Source organism: Megascapheus bottae, chromosome 3 (genome assembly GCF_031878675.1).
Source record: "Megascapheus bottae isolate mThoBot1 chromosome 3, mThoBot2.hap1, whole genome shotgun sequence".
NCBI lineage: Eukaryota > Metazoa > Chordata > Mammalia > Rodentia > Geomyidae > Megascapheus > Megascapheus bottae.
Genome location: NC_143511.1, coordinates 83,586,271 through 83,612,797, shown reverse-complemented (window position 1 = coordinate 83,612,797; position 26,527 = coordinate 83,586,271). Strand labels below are relative to the sequence as shown.

Genomic DNA, 26,527 nt, shown 5'->3' with positions numbered 1-26,527 from the left:
CCAATTATCTGCCGTGGACCCCTTTTACTACAAAGATTTAGATATTAACGACAGGCATGCATGTAAAATATATGGACTTTCTTACAATTTGAATAAAACAAACAATATTTAATCCAGTTAAAGGTTTCGGTGGGTCTTATAGATGATACATTTGGAATTTGCAGAAGTATTGAGATGTGGCAGAGTTTTGGGTTTCTCTTTCTTTTCATAGCAGATAAGGCCCATTCTTTCCAGGTAAACTTTGGAGTCTTTAATTACAGCTAAGGAAGCATGGAGTCTCGAATCTGCTAAGACTCTAGTTATTTACACAAAGGATAAAAGGTTCAGAGTTCCCATCTGTTCATGAGAACATGAGTACCAAGGACTGGAAAGCTGAGGTCCAGGTGCAGCCTTCTGCTGTCTGTGCCTTAACTTGTCTCAGCCTCAGTTTCCTAATATATGACAACATGAAAAAATGTTTTCCTTGCTATTGAGCATGTAAGAACCAGGTGAGAGCAGGAGATGGTGGTCAAGTGGGTGGCCCAGAACTTGCCCTTCAATTGGCTTCACCTCCAGCCTCCATAGGTTACACCGTCAGCAACCAGGCCTGTTTCTGAGTCCCTCAATTGCCTGCAGGTGGGCCGGCCCCAGGAGAGTAAGAGAAATGGTACCAGTGTGGAATCATGAAAGCAAAAAGTTTATTCATGTTTGAAACTACATATAACTACCACAAGGAAGACTTTTCAATCCAGGGTGTAATCCAGTTAGAAAGGAACACGAAACGTTTTTAATACATTAGAATCACCTCCACAAATTATTTTCATGACTCAGTTTCAGAATCGCATACAATACAAAAGAGAAAGGAGAGGGGCCCCAGCACACAGGGTGAAATATACAGTAGTGAATACTGAAATCTGAATGCATCACAATTAGTCGCTGTTTTTTTTTTTCCTTTTTTGCATGGATTAGTAACAAGATGAAGAACATTCAAAATGTTTTTCAGTATTTACAACAGTTTTACTGATCCTGTGGTAAATTAAGACCCAATGTTTCCCTCGGTTTTTTAAAAGTTGCAAATGCAACCCTGATTTATCTTTTAAAAGATTACAATGTACATTACATTTTATGAAAGGAAACAAAGTTAATTACAAGATGCAAAAAGATAAGAAAGACAAACTACAGCGTGAGTATTGTTCAGAGGTAGTAAGTGAGCACTCTAAGCTACAGAACATGTTGAAATTCTATTGGTTTGTATGAGTTCGCATGAGGTAATAAAGCTGTGTTTTGATTGGTGAGATGTATAAATACTCTTTTGCTACACTATATACAACACTCCAGAGAGCAGAGCCTTTCTTGGCTGCCCAGAGGACGGAGCAAACCTTGACAAGTCTGTGCAGCACCCAGTGCACATCGTAAAACCCCAGACAGGTCTTGTTTTCACCTCCACCAGCAGCAAGTATCTTCATCTCTCAGAACAATCTGGAACCGTGATCTCATTACCGAGCAGACTCTGGGCACAGGTGCTTCCAGAGAGAGAGAAAAGAGGCTACCAGTCTCTGATCTAATTATAACATAAGAGATCGCAACATAAATGTGATGAGGAAGGGTCTTCAATACAACCAGCATTAAGAGATTGCCTACCAGCTCTTTTATTCCATCGGTGACATGAAAGAAAGGCAATCAAAGTCTGCGATGGAAATATGCAAGGAGTTCAATTTAGGTGAGGTGAGGTGAATCTTTGTATCTGCTCTTAACGATTGAGGTTTAGCATATATTGTACTTTTTACCCTTAAGACCAAGTAATTGGAAACTGTGAAACCATTAACGTAAAATATTGATAATAAATTATGCTAAAATAGCTACTGGACTGTCAACAATGTTAAATCTTGGCCTAATTGGATAAAGTGCTTTTTTTTTTGACATTGTGTGTTTTAAGTATAAATACAAATGAGTATGATTCCTTAAAAAACAGATTTACCAAGTTCTCTAGTAAGACAAGGTTTTACAGTAAAGCTGTAGATGGTGGGCTACAAAAACGCTTTCCTTTTCCTCCTATTGCTCGGAATGCACTTGTCAAGGCATGTCAGCTCGGGGCAGGGTGCCGGAGGTTAGTTAGAGGTATCCGAGTGCACACTGCCCGGGCCTTCCGTAGGAGAAGTCACCGAAGATGGAGTTGTTGCGTCCTGCCAGCCTCCATTAGCCTGAAAGGAGAAGCACAGTTCAGCGGGTGCACATTTCCATATTAATTCCACTCCCCAATTTAGAACACACAGATGACAACATGAGAGCAAAAGTGCATTAGCAAAATGTATTTCCTAAACCCATTTTGGCAGGAGTTGGAAGCATGTGTTAAAGTGTGATTAAATGTATGTAAAACAAATCCATCCTATCAAGAAAAGACTTGGCAATACATCAGCACACTGAAGAAGGGTGCTGCGAGGCCCAAGCTGCCACAGAGCTTGGCCTCTGATCTGCTGGCAAAAATAAAGCGACACAAAAGAAACCCTTTACGAAGAAGCAGTGGGAAACACAGTGCGATGCCTCTGCACAGCCTGGAGACAGACTGCAGCGTGGCTCCAGGGCCCTGTCCACTCTCTTCCTCCCATGCCAGACAGCCAGCTACTAGAATGCTCGGAAAGTGAAGACCAGAATTTCCCTCCAAATAAGATCTCTCAGAATGATACACATGACCTATTCAAATCGGAACTCTAATTATCTGTAAGGGAAGCCCTCACTGGGCTGTGGCTCTAGCTCTGCACGTGCTGCAGGCTCTTCTTGCCTCCGACCTGCACCAGCAACATCAGTCCTCAGAAACAAATCTGCCTCATGTCTCGGCCTATAGAGGCAATTGTTGAAGTCAATGTCTGATCAGATTTCTGCTGTGGCAGACAGCTTGTCGCTACATATTTTTATGTCAGTCAAGAAGAGGAGGGTGCTGGGCTTGTGAGTTGGGGAGCACTGAGTGGAAGTGACGGGGTAGGCCTTTCTAGAGGGAAGGCGAGAGTGAGCTGGCTGGCCAGTGTCTGCAGCTCCAGCTGGTCTCCATGCTCCTGTCTCAAGAGCCCCATACCATGCCAGTACAGGCTACAATGTCCCCTGCCTCCCTCACATCCACCTGCAACTTCTCTGTGAGTCTATCCACAAGGCCTTTTTGGGCCTAGGCTGCTGGGAAGTCTATGTCCATTTCCTGCCCAGCCTAGCACAGCTTGTAGATCTGCTGCTGCTAGCCACTGTGCCTTCAAAGGCGATTGTTACTCTAGGAGAATTCAAGCTTCTGATTTGTGTCCCCGTTCTGTATATAAAGCACTTCCCTCCCTCTAGGGCCAACAAAAAGGGGGTTGAAAGACAGACAGTTCCTTAGAGATGACAGAACCAGAGGTAAAAGGATTTCCAGGGCTTGAGACATATCAAATTCAAGTTGGAAAAATAAAAATGAGATTTTAATAATAGTAATAATAATAGCAGCCATGGTCCTGGTTTTTGAAGGCCTCAGAAGTGTCAGGGTGGACAATGACAATCTCCCCCCCGCCCCCACAACCTGCCTCTGGAGTATTTGGGTATCTCTCCCAAATCTTCTTCCCTGTCTGAAAGGAAAGCTGTTTCCCCTCAGGTATGAAAATCTCCTTAGGAGAAGAAAAACTCTTACACAGATACAAGTCTAAAGATATTCCATCTGAAGTAAACATCATTTCTCTTTTATCCAAATTTATAAACAACAAATGTACAATATTTCTACCCAGCATGGCAGCTGGAGGAGAGGTTGTCAGCAAGTATTCTTTTTTTTTTTTCAAAATAAATTAATCCTTACTCTGGTGGTTTGAGATTATGCACTGTATTATACAACAGCGCCTTATCAAGCCTCATCAGTGAAGATGGAATTCATGTCTGTAAAATGCTGCAGGCAATCACGGTTTCATATTTTATCATGTTGATAAGGATATCGCACATTCTCTGAAGCATTTCAAAACACTTAAATGAAAAAGGAGAAATGCAACTAAAAGGCTTTTTATATGGTTTGTTGTGGGTTATTATGAGTTATTTATAAACCCAAAAAGAAAGATTTGACATTTCAAATGTAAAAGATTTGAGTATTTAATGGTCCTTTTATTTCTTTACAATTGAATGTCCTCAATCATTTTTAAAATCATTAATATTTACTCTTGTAACAATCCAAGGCCCCAAAAAGGGAGATTTGTGTCCATTTTCCTCCTGTGTCTTGTACCATGTGCTCAGGGGCAGTATGTTTCCTCCCACGCCTGGAATCCTAGGCTGCCCACCACTCCACCTAGCTCCATGTGGCGAAATCTGTCCCCACCCGCTCTTTGCTGTGCTCCCCATTTCCTATCCATGTCAGGGAAGGAGTAAAAGGAACGTTTTGGTGGGTTAATAACTAAACTGATTATTGTTCCTCCATAATTAAAGCTGAGACGACATTAACATTGTCGAACATGTTTTGTACTCCACATCGTCAATATAGCAGGATGCTTTCAGTAGGGTTCTTTGTTTAGCTTGGTTTGTTGATCTGTCTTGGCCCCTCCAAGGCTTTCTCACCTTTACCTGTCCTGCTGCTTGATTCTAAGATGAATGACCTGATTTTCACCATCTCTCAGAAGGCAGCATGGCTGTTAGGAAAAGGCGTCTTAATGGTCTGATGCTGAGGTTCCTATTGATGACAGGATGCCAGTCACATCTGGGCATCCAGGAGGACTTCTTAGGGCATCGAGGTAATGTGAAGCACTGCAGTGCCTACAATAAAAATGCAGCGAAGCTGCTGCTTCCCCTACCTGCCTACAAGATGAGAAGCTAAGTCAAATGGCTACTCATCTATTTAGCAGTCATGGTCTCCCCGACACTGTTCGTACAGCTGGTCTTGGAGTACTCACATTTAAATTGTGTGGACTGTACAGTGAGTTTCCTCCAAGGCCATCACTGTAGCCTCCCGTCTGATTGATAACATGACGGAGGGTATCCACCTAGAAGTGAGACGAAACACAATTCATCATCCCAAATCTATTAAAACATCATCACTTACAAAAAGGAAACAATTTGAATTATGTGTGCCACAGGGATTTAGAATCTTCAATGAAAAGCAAATTTATCAATCAAATGTGACTGGCAGAATTTCAACAATTCCGTGCATAATTAAACTCACACGTTTTTGTTTTTCACACCAGCCAAATAATAACATCTTCATGGCAAGGCAGCAACCAAATACATGTAGCCATGGGTGAAAACCTCCTTAGAAATGTGCATGCGGATCCCATCCTCTCTGCCCACCCCCACCCAAAGAAAGACCAGAGGAAGCATTCTCAAGTAACAGGGCAAGAAAGGGGCTGAACCTGGGATATACTTTAAAAATTCAGGGTTTTGTATTCAAACCTACAAAAAAAAATACAGGAACCAAAGACAGCAATTTGTTCTCAAACCACACACACACCAGCATTTGAAGTTTTCCTGTTCTGATTTTTGACAAACACATTCTCCCGCCTCCCCTTCTCCATGAGCTCAAGCCAGAGCCGAATGCATTCACAAAGTTCATCAGGTTTGAATCATCAAAGTCACTGTCCACTTGATTTCTCATTAAATTAAGTGGTGGGCAGATGGGTCCCCTTTGGAAGCACCCAGTGACGGGCAACAGGTCCCATTTGGAAGATCACTTCCACGAGGTCAGAGTAAGGAGTTTTGAGCCCAAACCCTACCCTGCTAGAAAGGCCCCTGGTGGGGCATTTCTCCTACCTGTGATTGCACATTGGCTCCGACTTGGGACCCTTGGTAAGAATCCCCATTCAGACTCTGCATGTTCATGAACATGTCCCCAGAATTTGGGAGGTTAAAAGAACCAGAAGAACCTGGAAAGGAAAGAGTTATGTGGCTGAATAACAGAGAGCTAGACACATATCTCAAAGACCTAGAGGAGGGGGAAAGGAGCAAAGACACAAAAGGGAGAGGCTGGGCATAACATGAAGCATTTCCATATCTAGCAGGATGGAGAATGTGCTGCAGAGTGAGGATCTGTGGTTCACTTTACTTTTAGAAAAAATCCTACCACAGGGAAAGCCCAAATAAAACACCAAAGAGAAAAATGGAAATAAACAGAAAAAACATTCAGAAGCTGGCCTGGCACCTTCCCCTTGTTTCCTTCTCTCCAGGATGCAGTCACTAATGAGCTCTTCCATGCCACTCACTGCTAGAGTGGAAAATTACCTGGAGAAGCCATTTTTTTTTTGATCCTCTTTCCTAGCCATAACTATCTTCTTTATAACGGTGTTCATGCTCCACTAGAAAAAAACAGTGGTGTGTGTGTGTGTGTGTGTGTGTGTGTGTGTGTGTGTGTGTGTATACATGACAAAATGGAACCCTCTTTATGAACTCTTGAATATATTTGAGTACATCCTTTCGCAAATACATATTAAAAGGATCTTAGCAAAGTCCCTTGTACCCTCAGGCCCATCTTCTGGAATACATGCACATCTTTCACTATCACTCAAGTTCTCTGTAACTCGAAATCACTTCTAACTCTATCACAAATAAAACTTAAAATGTTACCAAAACATACTGGGGTGGGGAGTAGAGAGTGCACCTGCGAATAAGGTACCATCTCATCACATCTGACCACCACTTGCCCAGCAGGCTGTGTGGTACTGACCAGAAGCAGGAGAAAGCTGGGGATGGAGGCCACACTGCACCTCAGCCCTACATCCAGCTTCCTTGCCGACAGTGCCTGGTACGTTTCTCACTTCTGCTATCTCAATCTTCCACAGACCATAACCTTAAAGTGATATGGAATGAACTAGAACTCCTTAGTGATAGCACTTTGCCTAACTGCTGAATGAAAATTCCCAGATTTGCCAGTCATGGGTGTGTGCATGGTGAAGGGTGGGTTTACAGGCATGGCCACCCATTTGTTCATCCATCCCAAGAACATAAACCTTCCTTTTGAGATCCACTGTGTCCTTGGTACGGCTCTAGTGTCATAGTTTGCAGGACAAGTTTCCGGGTCACTGGCCTAAAGTGGCTGCTTGGCCAAGTAGGGAGTGAGTGTCCAGTACGCACCGGAGTTTGGCGTGGTGGGCGAGTTGGTCTGGTTGTTCTGCACAGCTGCGGCCACTGCGTGTGCGGCGGTCACAGCTGTCTTGGCAGCATAGAGGTTGGCTTCCTCCTGAAACTTGCCAATATTCTTCTTGTACCTGATCCGTTTGTTGCCAAACCAGTTGGAAACCTAAAATCGCAGGAACATGGAATTGAAAGGAAGTTAGAATGGAAGTTTTGAAAAGCCCAACCTCCAGTCAGACTCAGGAGGTTCCAAGGGGACCCCCGGGGAGACAGTCAAGCTTGCAATCTCAAATCTGAGTAGTATATGACAGTCTTAGGGGTTCTCTTCCCTTCTGGCACATTCTCTCAAACTTCCGGAATACCACTGGAGTTGGCTACAGAAATACTAAAACGGCTAGGGGCACTGCTCATTAAAAAAAAGAAAAAAAAAAGAAAAAAAAGTCCAATGGGGCTAGGGCACTTGCCTAACATGCATGAGACCCTCATTTCCCCAGTAGTAGTAGTAGAGGCAGGGGAGATCCAACTGAAAATTATTCATATAAATATATATATATAAATATATATATATATACATACACATATATATATTCTTTCCCCTCAAAAGGAGCAGAAACCATAAAGGAAACATTTGTTAAGTTAGGTGAATAATAAGCAATACTTGAGAATGAATAACTAATTGTTCTTTCTTGGGTCTGCAACAATTTTGGAAGCTACATGGAGACTCATGTTTGGTCTGTTGAAAAGAGGAATGTGGATTAATAATGGATGAAAACTTCCTTTGTCTCCTGCCTTGGACACATTCATTTCTGAAAAGATGGCTGCCAGAGCTCTGCCAATGAGCATGTGGGAAAGACCACAGCTTGGAAACTCAAGCAATCCCAATAAGGTCAAATGCAAATGTAGAGAGGAGGCTCTGATTTCATCAGGTGGAATACACTTATTTCTCTTTCAAACTACAGATGATGTCAGCCAATGCAAATGGGAGAGGCTTCTAAAGAGGATCTTGGCAGCAGGAGGATCTCATCGCATTTCAGGGGCAGTAAAATTGCAGCCCAGGACTCATGGCTCAGAGTTCCACTCTGCTTGGCCACCTGTGGTTTAGCTATGGAAAGAAGAAGCTGTCCTAAGCCACAAAACAACTGGAAGACTATAAACCAACCTGCTATGTAAAATGGATCACATAAACTCTCTTTTCCTAATGAGAAATAATTTCTTAACATATCAAAGGAACATGTTCTGGTATCAGGGCCATATTTTCTGCCCTAAAAAGTATATAACAACTCCTCAGGGGCCCTGAAGAAAAATGAGTGGCCCCTCCAACCAATTTACACCAGTGGGCACCCCGGTTAACCACTTCTGCCAAGTCTTTAATTGCTTTGGAAATGGAACTCTCATTCTTCAACCTATGGCACTCATCCTTTTAGAAGAAGCCAGAAAGGCTTGGCAAGGGGGTTCCCTGAGGAAGACAACATTGGCCTCACTGCTGCCCATATGCTGTTCCACCCTGGGATCACAGTGTGCACACATGTGCACACAACACACATGCAGGCATGCTGGCTCAGGACACATGCAGCATGCTTAGGTTCATCAGATAGAAATAAGAGAAAAAAAACCAGCAAAAAACAAAATATGCTATATATCAGCACTTCTAGCTGTTTCTGTTCTATCATCATTGTGTTTATTAATTTTTTTGTCATGAAGGAGTATATGGATCCTTTTCTCCATATCAAATAGTGTTATAACTCTCTTATGACTTTCATATGCAACTTACGAGTCTTAATGATTCTCACATGTGTAAGCACTATCCAGAATTCTTTACACCCAGCTTCTCATTTAATTTAACAACTTCAAAGGGCTGGGTGGTTGACGGTGTTTTACTCAGGCATCTTGCCTCTCTCCAGTCCGGTGGCCTTTTCTCCGTCCCTCTCAGCAATGTCTGGTAAGTGTAATGACCATCCCCTCCTTGGTCCTACTCATTCTTCACATTCGTTTCATTTATATTTTTCTGTGTCTTCTCCCTGATACTAGAGGTGAGTGTGTGCTCTTCAAGATGCAGATCCTGCCCGTTTTAATCCATATTCACAACTATCCTTTCTTTATGGATGACACTCCTATTTCCACTTGATTCCTAACTTCTGTGAAGAATTAGGTTCCCACATAAACTTCCTGCCATAACCTCCAGCTTGCCAAGTCTAAGGAGTACCTTAGGTGCCCTCCATACCTGGGCTTTCGGTTTTCCTTCATAATTCCTGCCATGCTCCAGAGAAGGGGTACTAACTACCTCTAGGCCCATTAGACCCATCGATGGATACCTACTCTGTTGAATGGACACATAGTTCTTTATTCTGAACTAAAAGCTGGTTCCTCTGGTTCCTTTCCTGTTCACTCACTGGGCCTATTTCTTGTATCTAAAGGGAAGGGTCACAAAATGAGGCCCACAAACACAGCCTGTGAACTAGTCCCACCCTCCCCTCCTTATTAAGACCCAGGCCCACTGTGGTGTGCACAATAACCAAGAGGCATGGCAGCATAAACACCATGTGCCACTGTGGCAAACACATTATGTATTTGTGTGAATGTGTGTGTGTGAGAGGAGGGTGGAAGGAGAGAGTCATATAATCTGGAAGAGGCAGAAATAGAGGTCAGGGGAGAGGGAGAAGCAGAGATGATACACGATGGAGACAAATAGTGAGAAGGAAGTGCCCAGGAAGAAGCCAGTCTCAGTAAGACTTAGGATCCCTTCCCATACAGGAACATCTAAAAATAGAACAATTCTGAAGGTAGGAAAGCAGCTCACAGCCATCTGATCATGTTGTTAAAACAAATCCTCCCAGAATCCAGCTCACCTTCCATAATGCATACTTAGTGCTCAGGAAAAAGACCTGAGGCTGACATGCACAAAGCCTCTTTTACATGCAACACTACTCTAGCTTTCTTGGATAAGCTGTAAGGCCTTAGAAAGAGTTAAATGTGGAGTATGTCTATAATACAAAGGGAAACAATTCTGGTTGAGAGGGAATTTAGCATTTCTTAAGTATAATTAATGAAAATTCCCCAACTCTGAATTTAGCAACAAAGGCCCATCTTAGAATTCTCTTCTTGTAAACAATTCTCTGCTGGATTCAGTACTTTATAGTTAATATTACCTTGACAATCAGAGAAGCTATAATACATTAATGAAAGCTAGCCTGGAAAATCAGATTACAGCTTTATTAACAGTTTCATAATTGAGGAATCTCTGTACTATCGAAGGTCTCATCTCTGGATATGTAAGAATCCTCTGTTTATGCACACCTCTGGACCAATCAAACAACAGTCATCACTAATAAAGGTTTATTTAATTCTCACAGTAAAATTTTAATATCACCAGCAGCCTGGGGAAGCTTTAGCAAGTGGATTTGCTTGACATCAGATCGTTTCTATTCTGCTAGTCCCAATACTTCTTAATCTTTAATATCAAGGCAATTAAAATTAATGGCCACTCATCTGAAGCTACTGTGGGCAGTGTTTCCTTGACATCAATTGTTTGATGGGATTACCTAGAGGTTAAACTAACAAGCAAGGTTTAATTGGAAGCAATGAAAGAAGCAGTGATCATACGTTATGTTTAACCTGCATAACCACATCTAAATGAATATCTAGAAATGTTAAACTATTTCTCAAATTAAAATATGCTTGTCACGTTCTGATATTACAGATTTGGGTTCTACAGCAACCAGCTATTTAAGTCCACATGGCTGCAACTGAGAGTGTGTAATTAATATATAAATGGACACCTAAATTCAGGGATTATTTTCACCTTCTGAAAACAGAGGATACAGTTGCTTGCAAAAGAACTGCTATGCTTATCCAGTGGGAAGCAACAAAAGCCACAGGGCACCCGCAGCCCCCTCACACAGTGATGGAGCCAGGCCACCAAGGAGAGCAGAATGAGCTCCATCTCTGAACTCCAGTGGTCTGCATATCGGTCCCAGAATAGAAACACAGGCAGGAAACTGGTGAAGGGAAAAAGAATTCACTATCCTGTTCTTCTCTATAGGGCTACACATTGAAGAGCTAAACTGTGTTCAAAGTGAAATGCCGGGCAAGAATTTTAGGATCAGTTAACAAGGAGGATAAAATCACTCATTATATGGCTTTTGTTTCTACATCCTGGAGGTCCTTACATTTAGCGTGATACTATGTGTTTGAAATTGGATAGGGAAGGTGGGAAATCAAGATGAGAAAATGGGGACCATGACATGAGAAAGGGTATCAATGTTTGTGAAGTAATGCACCTTCTATCTGGTGAATATAATGTAACCCTTCTATTAATTACAATAAAAAATATATGGAAAAAAAAGGATAAAAACACAAGCATCGCCCCTCCCTCTCCTGGTGCTCATTGACAGCAGGTTCCAAGCTGAGGCCTCTGGTCATCAGGAAAGCAAAGAGAACATTTTGCAGGCTGCTGTTTTTCTAGAGCCTTTCTGGAAGACCTAGAAGTGATTAGAAAAGCTTCCAGTCTTGTCTACATACAATACCCAGCCATTTCCCCTACCCTATGTCCTGTAGATTGTTAATCAATTTTTTTTTTCCCAGTCCTGGGCTTGAGCTCAGGGCCTGAGCACTGTCCTTGGATTTTTCTCAAGGCTAGAACTCCACCATTTGAGCCTCAGCACCACTTCTGGCTTTTTCTAAGTATGTGGTACCCAGGAATTGAACCCGGGTCTTTGTGCATGCTAGGCAAGCACTCTACCACTAGGCCAAACCCCTGGCCCCTGTTAATCATTTTTAAAATGCTAAATTATCTTCAGTCTGAGCATATAGCTCAGAATGATAGTGCATATGCTTACTTTAGCATGTTCAATCTCAGCACCAAAAAGATGGGGGGGGGGAATGTTTTCCACCCAATAAATAAGTACAGTTACTCTTTTAAAACTTAAAAAAAAAACCCCTCAAATCCCAAAACTTCCCCGAGAAAGCTTTTTAACATCCTCTCACTTAGAACGTGATATTCTGAGGTGGGCAAAGCAGCTGAAGGCAATATTACACAATGGACAAGTTATGCAGACTGACAATAGTCTCAAATGCACAGTCTGCCATTACTAAGCTGAGTGACTTTGGACAAATTATTTTGGTTACTTTTACAGTTCCCTCTTAGATAAAGAGAGGGCAAGAATAATGATAATAATAGTATATTGTCCCCACAGAATCCTTGGGTGTGTTAATGATTTGGGCACACACATCAGCCATGCTTTATCTATGAGGAAACAAGAGAGCCAGGCTATATGCAACCTGCCTGAGATCACATGCACTCTGATGGACCCCGATTTCACCCACGGGACATCTACCTCAGCATTTTCTGCTTTCTTTTTCTTTCCCTTAATCAGTGGAGAAACTGCTTGTTGAGCACCTGTAAGGTGTGACTAGTACTATGTGTAAGGAAAATGGAGGAGAATGGAAAAGGACTCCATTGTCAGCAGGTAAAGACTGTTTATTGAGGAACAGCGAGGGGCACAGACCTTCCTAAGGGATGGGAGCTTGTGCTAGGGACTGGATTTGGGGGTAGGCTTATATAGGGCTTAACAAGGAACAAGATTAAAAGATGGGTGGTGGTCTCTTGGAGGCCCAGGGTGATGTACTTGGCCATGGCCCACAGTGGATGCTCCACCTTGGGTGTGGACACTATTATCCCCTGGGGACCAGAGCGGGATGAGCCACATTGAGCCAAGCATGAGAGCATGCCCCTGGTGCTTTGCTTGACCCTGGGGAATAAAACAGGACTCAATCCTTCATATTCCATCTTCAGATACATAAAAAGATGGGGCCTAGAGGGAAGAGGCACATCCTTCACTATGTGCTGTGAGAAGATGAAAAAACATGTTTCTTCCAAAATTTCAAAATACCATCACAAAAACAATGCTAAGCACTCAAAAAGTAGCACCATTTGCAGAGAGTGATGATCTCATAGAGGTGCTGTACAGTTTGGAAGTACAATCTGGAAGAAGAAAAATCCAGTAGGTCTAGAAAATCAGACTTCCAAGACAAGGAAAGACTGGAACTGAATTTCAGTTTCATCTGTTAGGATTTTTATTAAGTCTCACATTTCAAAGGCAGTAACATCCAGGCGCTCATGCCAACAGTTAACAAGCCCCAAACACAAGCTGCTGCCTGCCAATCCCTAGGCCCTTCTAGGATCCCAGAAAGGATTAATTTTTTTTTCTCTCTCACTTTTCCTATCTTGCCCTCTAAGTCCTCTTTCTATACTGGAAGGGGGGAGGAGGAGTCATTCTAAAGGAAGAGGCAGTGAGCAGCGAGTAGTGTTCTGGAGGAAGTGACACCTAAAAGGAGGAACAGCAAGAGAGGGGAAGGGCACTGGGTCTGGGATGAGTCAGGGCTCAAGGTCAGCAGGCTACAGTGCAGAAGAGAGAGCCAGATTGCAAGGGAAAACCTGCTTAGAAACTGCTCAGGTACTCGGCACTTCCCACCTTCCTCTGCCCCTGTGCTGGTTATGTGACTGAGGTTGGAGAAGCACCTGAGAATCCTGGAGGTACAGTGAGGAATGGGTTCTGATGAGGCTGCTGGACCTAGGTGCCTATCCAATGCTGTGGCCCAAGTGGTAGAGCAGTAGCCTTGAGGAAGGGGTTGAGGGGGCTGCTGCTCACTTTCTGCTAGAATCCTCCAAGTAATTTGTTGTTGTTGATTGTGGAGCTTGAAATCAGGGCTGGGCATTGCCTGTTACTGAGTTCTTTTGCTCCAGGCTAGCGCTCTACCACTTTGAGCCACAGCTCTACTTCCTCTGAGAAATTTTGAAGAATCATGTGCCCCCTCACACATTTTTCCCTTGTATATTTTTAAAGTTGGAATCTGCAATTTTTTACTGGTAAGTCTTAGAGTTGTAAACAATGTTATTCAGTATGTCATAAATGTTGATATTTCAAAATAAAAGTGTAACAGTATTTTTTAAAAATGTATCTAAGCCCACACAAACATCATAGCAATTCTATATTAGTTACTTAAAAATATATAAAATTACTCTTTACATCTAGAACTTTGTTTTTTGTTCTTGAAAGTGTTTCCATTTCATTTCTCTTTCATATTATCCTAACATATTTTTGTTTTAAAAATATATAGAAAGTGAATTTTTAAAATAGTTTTTATTTCCTGTAATTATAAAGCTGTATATGTGTTCAATATTTCCTTCTGGATTAAGCTATTATATTACAATTAGTCTAAAATTGGCCAAAGGAATACACAGTTGTTTTGATAACTAAAAACCCAAAAGGGTCTCATACTTAGGACAGTGAATTTTGGGGAACAAAGTGGAAATAGGCCTTCTTTCATTAAATGTGCAAGAGGCAGGTATGAGGGAAGAGACCAGTGACTCAATGCTTGCTGCACAGTAACCTAATGAGAAATTCATGGAAAGCCAACTCCCTCAGGAGATCTTCAGCTGCTGTGCAGAGCACCACCATCCTTGGGCAATTACTGTCCTAAGTGGTCTGCTTGATTCTGAGCAGAGGGGGACAAGCCCATGGACAGGACTCAGGAAGACCAACTTCACCTGTAAGAACAGAGTTCACTTGGACAACCACTTCCAAGTGACTCAGTGGCCTTATGCCGATAAACAGAGAACAAAGTAGATAACTCCAGGATATCAAAACCATTCTGATTAAAGAAATAAACCAAAGGGGATATAATTTACTTGTTATTTAGCATTGTATGCTAGCATCATCACTAAGAACTTACTGAAGAATTATTTAGGGATATTTATGTTTTTTAAAAAGATAAAGTTTATGGCATCTGTATAATAGGATGCAATCATCGATTAAAGATCATGTTAAAGAGCTGCATGCCCTTGACTCCCCTAAAACTCTTATTTCCAATAAACTACTCAGAAAAGAGCCAGAGCACTGTAGCCCAAGTGGTAGAGCACTAGCCTTGAGCAAATGAAGTTCAGGAACAGCACCCAGACCCAGAATTCAAGTTCCAGGACTGGCAGAAAAAAAAAATAGATCACGTTAAAGAGTACTACTTATTGACATATTGGTACGATGTACTATACTGTAAAGAAGGAAAACAATGTAACATGAGAGGTAGGTGGGTGCTGGTGGCTTAATGCCTGTAATCCTAGCTACTCAGGAGGCTGAGACCTTAGTTTCACAGTTTGAAACCAACCTGGGCAGAAAAGTCTATCTTCAATAAATTACAAAAAAAAAAAAAAAAAAGCCAGACATGGAGCTGTGGCTCAAGTGGTTAGCAAGCCGGAGACTTATAAACTAATTAAAGTTTAGACATTCTGAAAACCTCAAGCCATTAAAAATTTTCCAAATAGCTTTGCATTTAAGAAAAATACCATGTTCAAAATTAAGAGCTAAGCCATCTACAATGTCTCTGTAGTCACCAAAACCTAATTTATTAATTAGTTAATTGTATCATACATTTCTACCATATTCATTTATAGTGTTAATAGTAACATTAAATAAAAGAAAATGATTACTCAAAGACTTAATCTTCAAAAGGCAGAAAGGCAGAACATCCTATACATCCTCAGTGCTGCTTCCTGCATCAGGGAGAGAGACTCTGCACTTGTTTGGAAAGGAAACAGCTGACATGAAAACATAATTATCGAAATTAGCAAACTGAAAATTTATGAGGCACAAATCTTAGAAAAATTTGCCATTGTGTTTTCCCATGTTTACTTGTGATGCATACTTTATGTACTGTGCCTAATTAAATGTAACAGATTATAAAATGCTGAAATGGTAAATCGTGTAAAATGGAACATGGCAGATACGTACATTGCCAACAATTATATCCCTATCAAATAGTTTCTCCCTAATCAATGTGTTTCCATCCTCATCATGTGGATCAATTGTGTGTGTGTGTGTGTGTGTGTGTGTGTGTGTGCGTGTTTGTGTGTGTGTGTGTGTATGTGTGTGCTGGTCCTGAGTTCAAAATCAAGGGATTTTGCTCAAGGTTAGTGCTCTACCACTTGAGCCACAGCTCTACTTGCATCTTTTTGGTAACTAATTAAAGACAAGGCTCTCCTGGATTTTCCTGGCATTTTAAATGCTGCATGGAAGCCAGATCTGTTCCAAATACCCTCTATACAACCCTTACTTTGTCCAAAGTTCAGTAGAATTACTGTTAAAGGCAGCAAGGATGGACAACCACAAGGTGTGTGGAACATTCTCCAAGACCCAAGGATAAATAAATGGGCCTGTGCGCGAATCCTAGCTCTTCAAGTTCCATCCACCCAGCCCTAGACAAGTCCTGACATTCAAACTTCTCCTTTCCTGGACCATGATGCCTACTCTCATGGCATGTTTTGAACATTACATTTATAATGCCAAGTCCTTCAGCTCCTCAATGTTTAAAATGTGGGCAAGAAGCCAAACTATTTTTTTGACTTTTTTTTATTAGAGAATTTATTAACGTTGATTTTTTACATCATATTTTAAATGACAAATTTAACAAACAAGTGTTTAAGGAGGGAATCTCTATTTACCATTACTGGGACTTAGTATTTAGAACTTAATCAAAATTAGGCTAAGGGTTTGTATTTTTTTTTAAGAAAATAAGTTCCAAATTTACAATAACTTACTTAAAAACCAACTTTTGGGGCATAGTCTACTTTTAATGAGAGAAGTAAAGAAATCAAAATTCCATTTGGTACTATTTGAAGTAATTTAAACCCGATTCACTTGTCAAGTACAGTATTTTTTTTTTTTAATTTGAGGCTGTGAAAAATTTTATTGCCCTAATGTGCTGACATCCTTACAGTTTGGCTTTGCCCTTTTTACTCTGTGTGTGATGGACTGATAACTGCTCATGACATTCACGAAGAGGCTCATCTGTGAGAGTATATAAAACGTCAGCCTCGCGGCCACAGCACACACAAAACAGATGACACCACTCATCTCCCTAGAACACGTGCCCAGGGCTGCTTCTAAATGACCACAGACAGCATTTCAGTTAGAGATTTCTTTTTCCTTTAAGATTAGCTCTCCCGTTTATAAAAGCAAAACTAGGTTAGATATACAACTCAAGGGTTTTCCTTCCCAGGCTCTAGGAAAGCGTCTCAAGCAGATTTTACCACACTGACATCACTGCTATGTAGCTAACTCTCCCACTGGAGATGGAAAGGTAGGGCCATCACCCAGGCAATATACCAGCATCCTGTATCCAAACTCAACAGCATTCTAAGTAAGAACAGGCCAGTTTTGTTCTGAAAAGTTTTGTGTTAATCAAATGCTTGTAAATAAAACCAGCAAAATTTATTCAGAAGCCTATATATAAGAAGTTCTATAGTTGAGTCTCTCACTGAAGAGAAATCCTTTGTTATCCAAACACTACGAAAGACATATAGTACTTTCCTTTTCTTTTAAAACAATCCAGTAAGTCTCTTTGGCTTTTATTATGTCTTGGAGTGCTAGAGATCAAACCCAGGGCCTCATATGGGCTCATGCAGGTAGGCTCATAAGAGCTCTACCACTGAGCCACATACTTGGCCTCTCATTTACTTTATTTAAAATGGGAAATACTCTCAAAGGCATGTTACCTTTCAAATATATGTAAGCTTTTCTCCCAAAAATGGATTGACTCATTTTAGAGTAAAGAATATACAAGCAGGATGAGGTGGCTCACACCTGTAATCCTAGCTACTCAGGAGGCTGAGATCTGAGGGTCTGAGCCTGGAACTAAAGACCAAGAGACTCTTATCTCCAATTAACCATTAGAAAACCAGAAGTGGCACTGTGGCTCAAGTGGTAGAGCACTAGCTTTGAGGTGAAGACCTCAGGGACAGAGACCAGGCCCAGAGTTCAAGCCCCACGACCAACCCACCTCCAAAAACAGTATTATACACACACACACACACCCCAAGGGTAGGGCTCTCAGAACAGATGTACTGCTCCCTGCCATGGCTCTTCATAGACCCTGTGAGACCTTACAGTCTAGCACTGTGCTTTGCCACAGTCAGAATCTCTACCCACCTTTCTCTAGTTCCCTTATCCTTTTCCACTGTTATAAGAAGATTCTGTATACTTAGCGAGAAAATGCTGGTTGAACAGATAATATACTAACATTTATTGAACACCTGTGTTATGCCACACTGAGGCAAATATTCTACACATATAATTTCAACCACTGAAATCCCTATTTTCCAGTCCTGGGGCTTGAACTCAGGACCTGGGCACTGTCCTTGGATTTTCTCAAGGTTAGAGCTCTACCACTTGAGCCACAGCACCACTTCCAGCCTTTTCTGTATATGTGATACTGAGGAATTGAACCCAGATCTTCGTGCTTGCTAGGCAAGCATTCTACCACTAGGTCAAATGCCTGGCAAGATATTGTCAGTATTCTTATTTAATAAATTTAAAAAATGGAAATTCGCACATTCTATAATCTGCCAAGATCACACTACTGCTCTATGGTGGTAGAGCAGGATCTGATTTTTCTTCAACTTCCTATACAGACTGCATGCTCCTCTGGAGTGACATGGGAAAAAAAAAATTTATATATGGGCCTATATGGGCCACAAGTAACAAAACTGAATTTTGGTGTACCAGCAAGGTAATGGTTTAACTATGGAACTCTAAATACAACAGGAAGGAGAAAAGAAAAACGATTATTCTAGAATGTCTCTCCTTTGTCCTTAGTCACTTGCCAAGGTCCCTGCAGGAAACCAATTAGTCTTTTCACCTTCTTTCGCTCTGGGGGCTCTGAGCTTTGCTAGTCCAAATCACTAATCTGGTTAGGACTTATCTCTGGCTAGATCATTCATGTGACCCACATTTAATACGCAGGCACTATACTTCCCCAAAGGAGTCCCTCTTTCTATTACTTTCAATCTCTCAAATCTAGTCTTATTTTCATTCTGCCACTTTCATATAGTAGCAACACATGTAATGTTTACAGAGGGCTTCTTAAGTTCAAGCCCTATTCTAAGTCACTCTACATACAGCTCATTAAATCCTCCTAATAATACATTTGTGGTAGGTTTTATTATTTTCCCTATTTTGTAGATGGGAAAACAGGAATAACAAATTGAGATGATTGCTCAAAGACATGTACTCAGTAAATGATGAAACAAATAGTTGCGCCAAGGTGTTGATTTCAGAACACATGCTGATCTATTTCATTCTCTCCTTTATGCTTATTCCAAGATAAGCTAAATATTTTTATTTTTTATTTGTTTTTGCTAGTCTTGGGCTTGAGCTCAAGGCCTGAGCACTGTCCTTGAACTTTCTCAAGGCTAGAGCTCTACCACTTGAGCCTCAGCACCACTTCCGGCATTTTTTTCTATGTACGTGGTACTGAGGAATCGAACTCGGGTCTTCGAGCATGCTAGGCAAGCACTCTACCACTAGGTCAAACTCCCAGCCCGAGCTAAATATTTTTAAAGAGTAGTACATAATTATAAATATTTGAAAAGAGGGCCAGGAGTGCGGCCTACTCGTAGAGTGCTTGTCTAGCATGCATGAAACCCTGGGTTCGATTTCCTTGGTATCACCTACACAGAACAAGTGGTGCTGTGCACAATGCTAAGGCCCTGAGTTCAAGCCCCAGGACTGGGGGGGAAAAAGAATAAATATTTGAAAAGATCAAGTATATAAAGAAATATTTTAGAAAAACTAAATATAAGACCTTGTTGAATGCCTTTAGGGTTAGAATTAACATTCTAAGATACAAGACATGAGAATGAGCTTTTTGAGTTCTACTGTTCATGTTTAGTTTTCAATTTTTCTAATTTCTGTACTTATTTTTACTGTTTCCTTTCTTCTCTTTCCTTTTTTTTTGGGGGGGGGGTTTGGTTGGTTGTAGGGCTTGAACTCGGTCTGGGCACTATCACTGAGGTCTTTTTGCTGAAGACTGGCGCTCTACCACTTTGAGTCACAGTGCCACTTCTCGTTTTAATTGGAGATAAGACTCTCATGGGCTTTCGTGCCTGAGCTGTGTGTTCTCATCCTCCTGAGTAGCTAAGATTATAGGCATGAGCCACCAGCACCTGGTATTTCTTAAATTTGATCTATGGTCTCTTAATATCTAGAGATGGCTTTTTTTTTTGTCAGTCCTGGGGCTTGAACTCAGGGCCTGAGCACTGTCCTTGGGCTTTCCTCAAGGCCAGCATATGTATGTAGTACTGAGGAAACTAACCCAGTCTTTGCGCATGCTAGGCAAGCACTCTACCACTAGGCCAAACTCCTGGCCCTAGAGATGGAATATTATCTCTGTGATTTCCAGTATTCTGGGTACATGTATTTAAATACATGCATACATATATACACACACACATACACACACGTATATTTTTGCACACATCTTATTTTATACACAATATATTTCATTTAAAAATTTTATTGGTAAATATTAATTGTATATATTAAAATGCTTCATGATGGGTGTCAGTGGTTTACATCTGTAATACTAGCTACTCAGAAGGCTGAGATCTGAAGATCGCAGTTCAAAGCTAGCCCAAGTAGGTAAGTCTATAAGACTCTCATTTTCAATTAACCACTAGGAAAGTAGAAGTGGTACTGTGGCTGAAAGTAGTAAAGTGCTAGTCTTGAGTAAAAAAAATCTCAGAGATAGCACCCAGGCTTCAATTTCAAACCCCATCACCAACAAAAAAAGATGTTTCATTATGACATTTCTGTATATACATACAATGTACTTTGATCACATTCATCCTTTTTCTTTTACCTCTTTCTCCTTTCCTCTTCCCTTCCATCTCTCTAATTATCTCTCAATTCATGACCTCATTTACCACCCCCACAAAATTTCACAATTGAGAGAAAACATGAGATACTTCTTTTCATAAAACTGGCTATTTGATAACACAATGCTCTTCAGTTCCATCCATTTTCAAGCAAGTAACATACTTTCATTTCATTCTTCTTAATGACTATATAAAAGCTATACACATCTTTCAAAGCATGGTGTTAGCTGTATTCAATGAGTTTTTTTTGTAGAATTTCATTATAATTCCATTAACATATTCTCCAAAATTCATTGTGGTTTCCTCATTAACTCAGGGATTATTAAGTACACTAGCTAATGGCCAAATATGGGAATTTTCTGGTTATAATATTGTTGAGTTCTAGTTTCATTCTACTGTTGTTCAAAAACACTCTAGGGGGTCGAGTTTGGCCTAGTGGTAGAGTGCTTGCCTAGCATGCTCGAAGATCTGAGTTCGATTCCTCAGTACCACGTACATACATAGAAAAAAAAAGCTGGAAGTGGTGCTGAGGCTCAAGTGGTAGAGCTCTAGCCTTGAGAAAGACCAAGGACAGTGCTCGGACCCTGAGCTCAAGCCCAGGACTACCAAAAAAAAAAATACTCTATGTTTCAAATTATTTAAAATTTAAGAGGTGTTGTACTGGACCAGAATATACCTAACTTTCAAGAAGATGTCCTACAAATACTTAAAAAGAAAGTGTAACCTGCAGTTATTGGATGCAATGTTTTATATCCATCAGGTCAAGTTTCCTAATTGTGGTGTTCAAATCTTATCTGTGCTACTTAAAGTGTGGTTTCAGAATCTTCAGCATAATTATTAATGTGGAATCTATAAACTGCCAGGCCCACTGCAGACCCTGTATCACGGAATACACTCTATGCATGCTAAAGTCTGAGAAGCACTAGCTTATGTCCTTTCTAAATGGTGTGTGTATGTCTACTTGTTCAGTAGTAGATAGGTATGAAATTTTTTGTTGTGCTTCTGGATGTCAGTTTTTTTTTTTTTTAATTCTGTTTTGCTTTATGTTGTTATTTGCCTATCCCCAGGACCTGGGCTCTGTCCTTGAGCTTTCTCAAGGCTAATGCTCTACCACTTGAGCCACAGCACTATTTCTGTCTTTTTCTGTATAAGTGGAATGTTGGAACCAAAGCTAAAGCTTTGCACATGCTAGGCAAGCACTCTACCACTTAGGCCACATTCCTGGCCCCTGTTTTATATTTTTTTGAGGTTATTATTAGCTTGAGTTATTCCATACAAAGGTGGGATTGTTTTATCACCATTATGTTGCATCATTCTGAATCTCTAGTATGACCTTTTGTCTTAAAGTACATTTTTATGATAGTATTCGTTCGGTCATTTTTTTTTTTTTTTTGCCAGTTCTGGGCTTGAACTCAGGGCCTGAGCACTGTCCTTGGACTTGGACTTTCTCAAGGCTAGAGCTCTACCACCTGAGCCTCAGCACCACTTCCAGCTTTCTTCTATGTATGTGGTACGGAGGAATGGAACCTGGGTCTTCGTGCATGCTAGGCAAGCACTCTACAACTAGGCCAAACTCCCGGCCCCCGTTTGGTCATTTTTTTATATACTATATTTTCCAAATTCATATTCTCTCTGTTTTAAATGTGTCTTAGTTTGCATTTTTATATCCTACTTGACTGTTTTAAGAGTGTTTCATTTATTTACTTTTGTGTGATTGCTGATATACATTACATCCTCTTGTGCTTGCTACTTGTCACAATTTGTGTATAGTCCCCTCTGCCCCATCCTCTCCTTTCTTGCTTTCTTTTTTTTTTTTTTTAAAGTTGATGCTTCTAGGTTATTAGTTAGGTGGTTATATAGTCTCTTGTGGTATTAAGTGACTAGTGACATCTCTAAAGATTACATATGCCTACCTACTATAGTTTAACATTGATTCACACGATTCCCATCTTTCCTTCCCCTCATACTTATAAGGTATTATCACTGTATATTTCAATATTACATGTTGTAAACAAAGTAAGACATTTTTAATATTATTTTACATATTCTATATTTATTTAACTTTATATATACATTGACTTTTTATGTATGTGTTCAGGTTCCAGAGATAGAACTCGGTGCCTAAGCCCTGATACCTGCACAAAAGTGGTATTCTTACTTATCTTCATTGCTAATGGCTGGTGCTTTATCCTTTGAGCCATGCCTCCAGTCCAATAATTTATTGGTTAATTGGAGATAAGACTCCTGCATGCTTTTCTGCATGGGCTAACTCTGAACCATAATCCTTCTGGGTAGCTAGGAAGGAATGAGTTCCCAGTGCCTGGCTCACAATTTTCTGTGCTTTCTCATTCCAACCATCTCCTGGCCTCTACCTGAAATCTTTACTTTTGTAATAATTATTTTTATTTCCTTTAGAGAGAAAGTGGAACAAGTTCTTTAATTTTTCATGGTTTAAAAAAATTTCAGTTTTATCAAAGGACATCTTTTGCTAAGTATCTATATTCTAGGCTGACATTTACTTGATTTAAATAATTTCTTTGAAAAGTATCATTCTACTATATTTGGCTGTATTGTCTTGGTTATGACATTAGTGATTAGTCTAAACTGTTGAAGTTTTGAAGACAAATTTGTTTTCCTCTCTGGCTCCTTTTGACTGTTTTGACTATGGATTCCTATTTACTTATCTGTCTGAGGACTGCAGGTCTTCATGAATTTAGAGCTTAGAATCTACCAGCAGTTTTAGAACATTTTCATCTATTATTTTTAAAATATTGTTCCAGTAGACTCTCATATTTGCTTTCAAGACTATATCTCTCTATACATCTGAGACTATATCTTCTCTGTAATTCTACTTTTACTTTTATATATCCTATTGATTCTCTAATCTTCATTAGAATTATTTTATTTTCTTATGACCTTACTTTCCAGTTCATTAATCCTCTCTTCATCTATATTTAATCAGCTTTTAAGACCATTCGTTGTGTTTCAATTTTTTGTTTTTTGTGCTGGTACTCCGGCCTGAAAATAAGCCCTTAGCTTTTTGTTCGAGGTTAGTATTCTACTATCGAGCCACAGCTCAAATTCTTGCTTTTTAGTAGTTAACTGGAAATAAAGAGTCTCATGGACTTTTCTGCAAAGGCTGGCTTAAATGATGATCCTAAGTGGCTAGTGTTGTAAGTGTAAAAAATTGGTGTCTAGAAGACTCTTACATTTTTGAAAAAATTTTAGGGGCTGATTTCTAATGACTGTTGTTTCTGTATGTGCCACCAGGTCTTTTTCTCCCCCCACATCCTTGCATTAGGTACTGTATTTGCTTTGTTCATAAAAGTAATGAGAAATCTAGGATGATGCTACTCTTTCCATAAGAATATTCATGGGATATGAGTAATAAAGAGTAAGGGAGATAAAAGAAAGGGGAAAAGAAATGGGCACAGGTGGTTGTGACGAGGACCAAAGGGCATGCTCACTTGTGTGTGTGTGTGTGTGTGTGTGTGTGTGCTCGTGCGTGCAAGTGTATGTATGTATGTATGTATATATGAACACCAACATAATGAAAACTGATAAACACTATCTGAAAAAGGGGAAAAAGTTTAAGGACGCATAATAGAAGTGATGAGCTTGTTCAAAGTTCACTGTATGGCTCTATAAAATTGACACAATGAAATCTCCTTGTATTACTGATGTTCACTAATAAAAATTTACTGAAAACAAAAAGAATATTGAGAACTAGACATAGTAAGTCATGCACACACTCTAAGCTACACGGGAAGCAGAGATTGGGAGGATTATGATACAAGGCTATCCTATATAAAATGTTCATGAGACACCATCTCAAACAATAAAAGCTGGGCATGATGGTGCAGGCCTGTCATCCCAGCTACTTGGGAAGCATAAATAAAAGGATTAAAGTCTAGGCTAGCACACGCCCTACTGTAAAAAACAACAACATAAAAAAAAAAAAACTAAACTAATCTAAAGCTGAAAGGGCTAGAGGTAGAGTCACTGCTTAATAAGCACAAGACCCTGAGTTCAAACCAAAGTACCACTTACCCTCCTAAAAAAAAAAAAAAAGATATGCTACCAAATAAACAGCAATTTGATGTTCAACAGTTCATTCCTAAGAATAATTGTGGTCAGTTCTATTAAGGAAAAGAAACTATGAGACTACATAATGGATATAAACTAGGCATCAAGGAATACTTTCTTGAAGAACTCATCTTAGAAGTGAGCTTTGAAGAAGCAGAAATTAGTAAGATGCTTAGATGTAGGAGGGGAAGGATAGAGAATCTCAAGCAGGAAAAATAGGATAATTACTTAGCACCATTGTTTCTCAATGGTAAAACAGTCTACTAGGTACTTTACATGTCCTACCCTCATGGTAAAGTCCAAGATCCTATGAAGAACATGATATTTTTAAAAAATTTCTTAAAAACAGTTGCGTTATAAAGGTGATATATACAGGCGTTACAGTTACATAAGTCAGATAATAAGTACATTTCTTTTTGAATCATTACCCATTCCTGAACAACATGCTATTTTTTAAAATACATATGAAAAGAAAAAGGAGGCAGAGTGAGGTGAAATTATTCACCTAGGATCACAGAAATAATGAAATTAGGAGGAACAGGATTTGTGTCCAGTATGGTCGGAGACTTCAGAACCTTAACTCTAGTCATATTTCAACTCTTAGAACATATAACAGAGCAGGCTCTGGCTTGTTTCCATCCTTTGACTACATTCCTTCCTCTCTACTTTCTTCCTGGGGAAATCTTAGTCATCCTTTTTCAGGCTCCCTATATGATATTACCATAGAGAACTTTCATGATCCTATGGGCAGGAAGTGAGCCCCTCCTCTCATTGTATGCTGTATATGGCACCCCTGTGCACCTGGACACTCTTAAGTACCTTTGTTTTCTGTAATAATATGGCTATATCTTAAGAAATCTGACATTTTTCAAGTTGAACACAATCTTATTCACTCTTCCTTGTACAGTGCAAGATACAGTGTTTATTATATAATAAACATTCAGTACCTATTAAAATGTTAAAATAGCCCCAAATCCTAATGAATGTCTTTGGCTGGAACAAATTAATTTACTATTTTGCTCATAGTTTCCATTCTCAAAACCCATATTCGCTTTAGAAAAATAATGTACTCTTCACATAGCAGACAGAAGACACAAGACAGAATAACTGGCCAACAGGACAGGATAAAGGAGGATACTCTTGGGAGAAAACAGAAAGGCACAATGCATCTGATCATCTAAAATAATATAGAGCTGGGTGTGGTAGCTCACATCTATAATCCTAGCTACTCAGGAGGCTGAGATCTGAGGATCAAGATACAAAGCCAGCCCAGGCACAAAAGGACCCGAGACTCATCTCCAATTAATCTTAAGAAAACAAAACAACAAAAAAAATGGTGCTTGGCTCAAGGGTAGGACAGTAGCCTTGAGCTGAAGAGCTCAAGTTCAGCACCCAGGCCCAGTTCAAGCCCCATGACCCCCCCCCACAAAAAATTATATATATATATATATATATACACACACATATACATATACATATGGTATATACACTCTAGGAAATGGAAACAATTTTTTTCAATTTTTGTTTTCTTTTCTTTTTGTCCCCCTCCCCTTTTTTTCTCACTTTTAAGTCTTTGGGTGTGTAAGAAGAGGCATAGAAACAGAGGGACAAAGGTCTTGAGTTTGGCCTAGTGCTAGAGTGCTTGCCTAGCATGCGTGAAGGCCTGGGTTCCATTCCTCTGTACCACACACACAGAAAAAAAGC

At 40.2% G+C, this 26,527-nt stretch overlaps 1 protein-coding gene across 3 annotated transcripts in view; it reads right to left on the bottom strand.

Moving 5' to 3' along the window:
- Nucleotides 1-655: 655 nt before the first annotated feature.
- Nucleotides 656-26,527, bottom strand: part of Pbx3 (PBX homeobox 3) — a 222,134-nt gene continuing 196,262 nt past the window's right edge. For 2 of the 3 annotated variants that reach the window (XM_090330650.1, XM_090330648.1), the window contains exons 6-9: nucleotides 7,033-7,198; nucleotides 5,716-5,828; nucleotides 4,863-4,952; nucleotides 656-2,180 (exon numbers count right to left, since the gene is read on the bottom strand). In XM_090330650.1, coding sequence (XP_090186776.1) covers nucleotides 2,088-2,180; nucleotides 4,863-4,952; nucleotides 5,716-5,828; nucleotides 7,033-7,198 — 462 coding nt within the window. In that variant the 3' untranslated portion in view covers nucleotides 656-2,087. The remainder of the gene's footprint in view (nucleotides 2,181-4,862; nucleotides 4,953-5,715; nucleotides 5,829-7,032; nucleotides 7,199-26,527) is intronic. The other variant, XM_090330649.1, reaches the window with a different exon arrangement.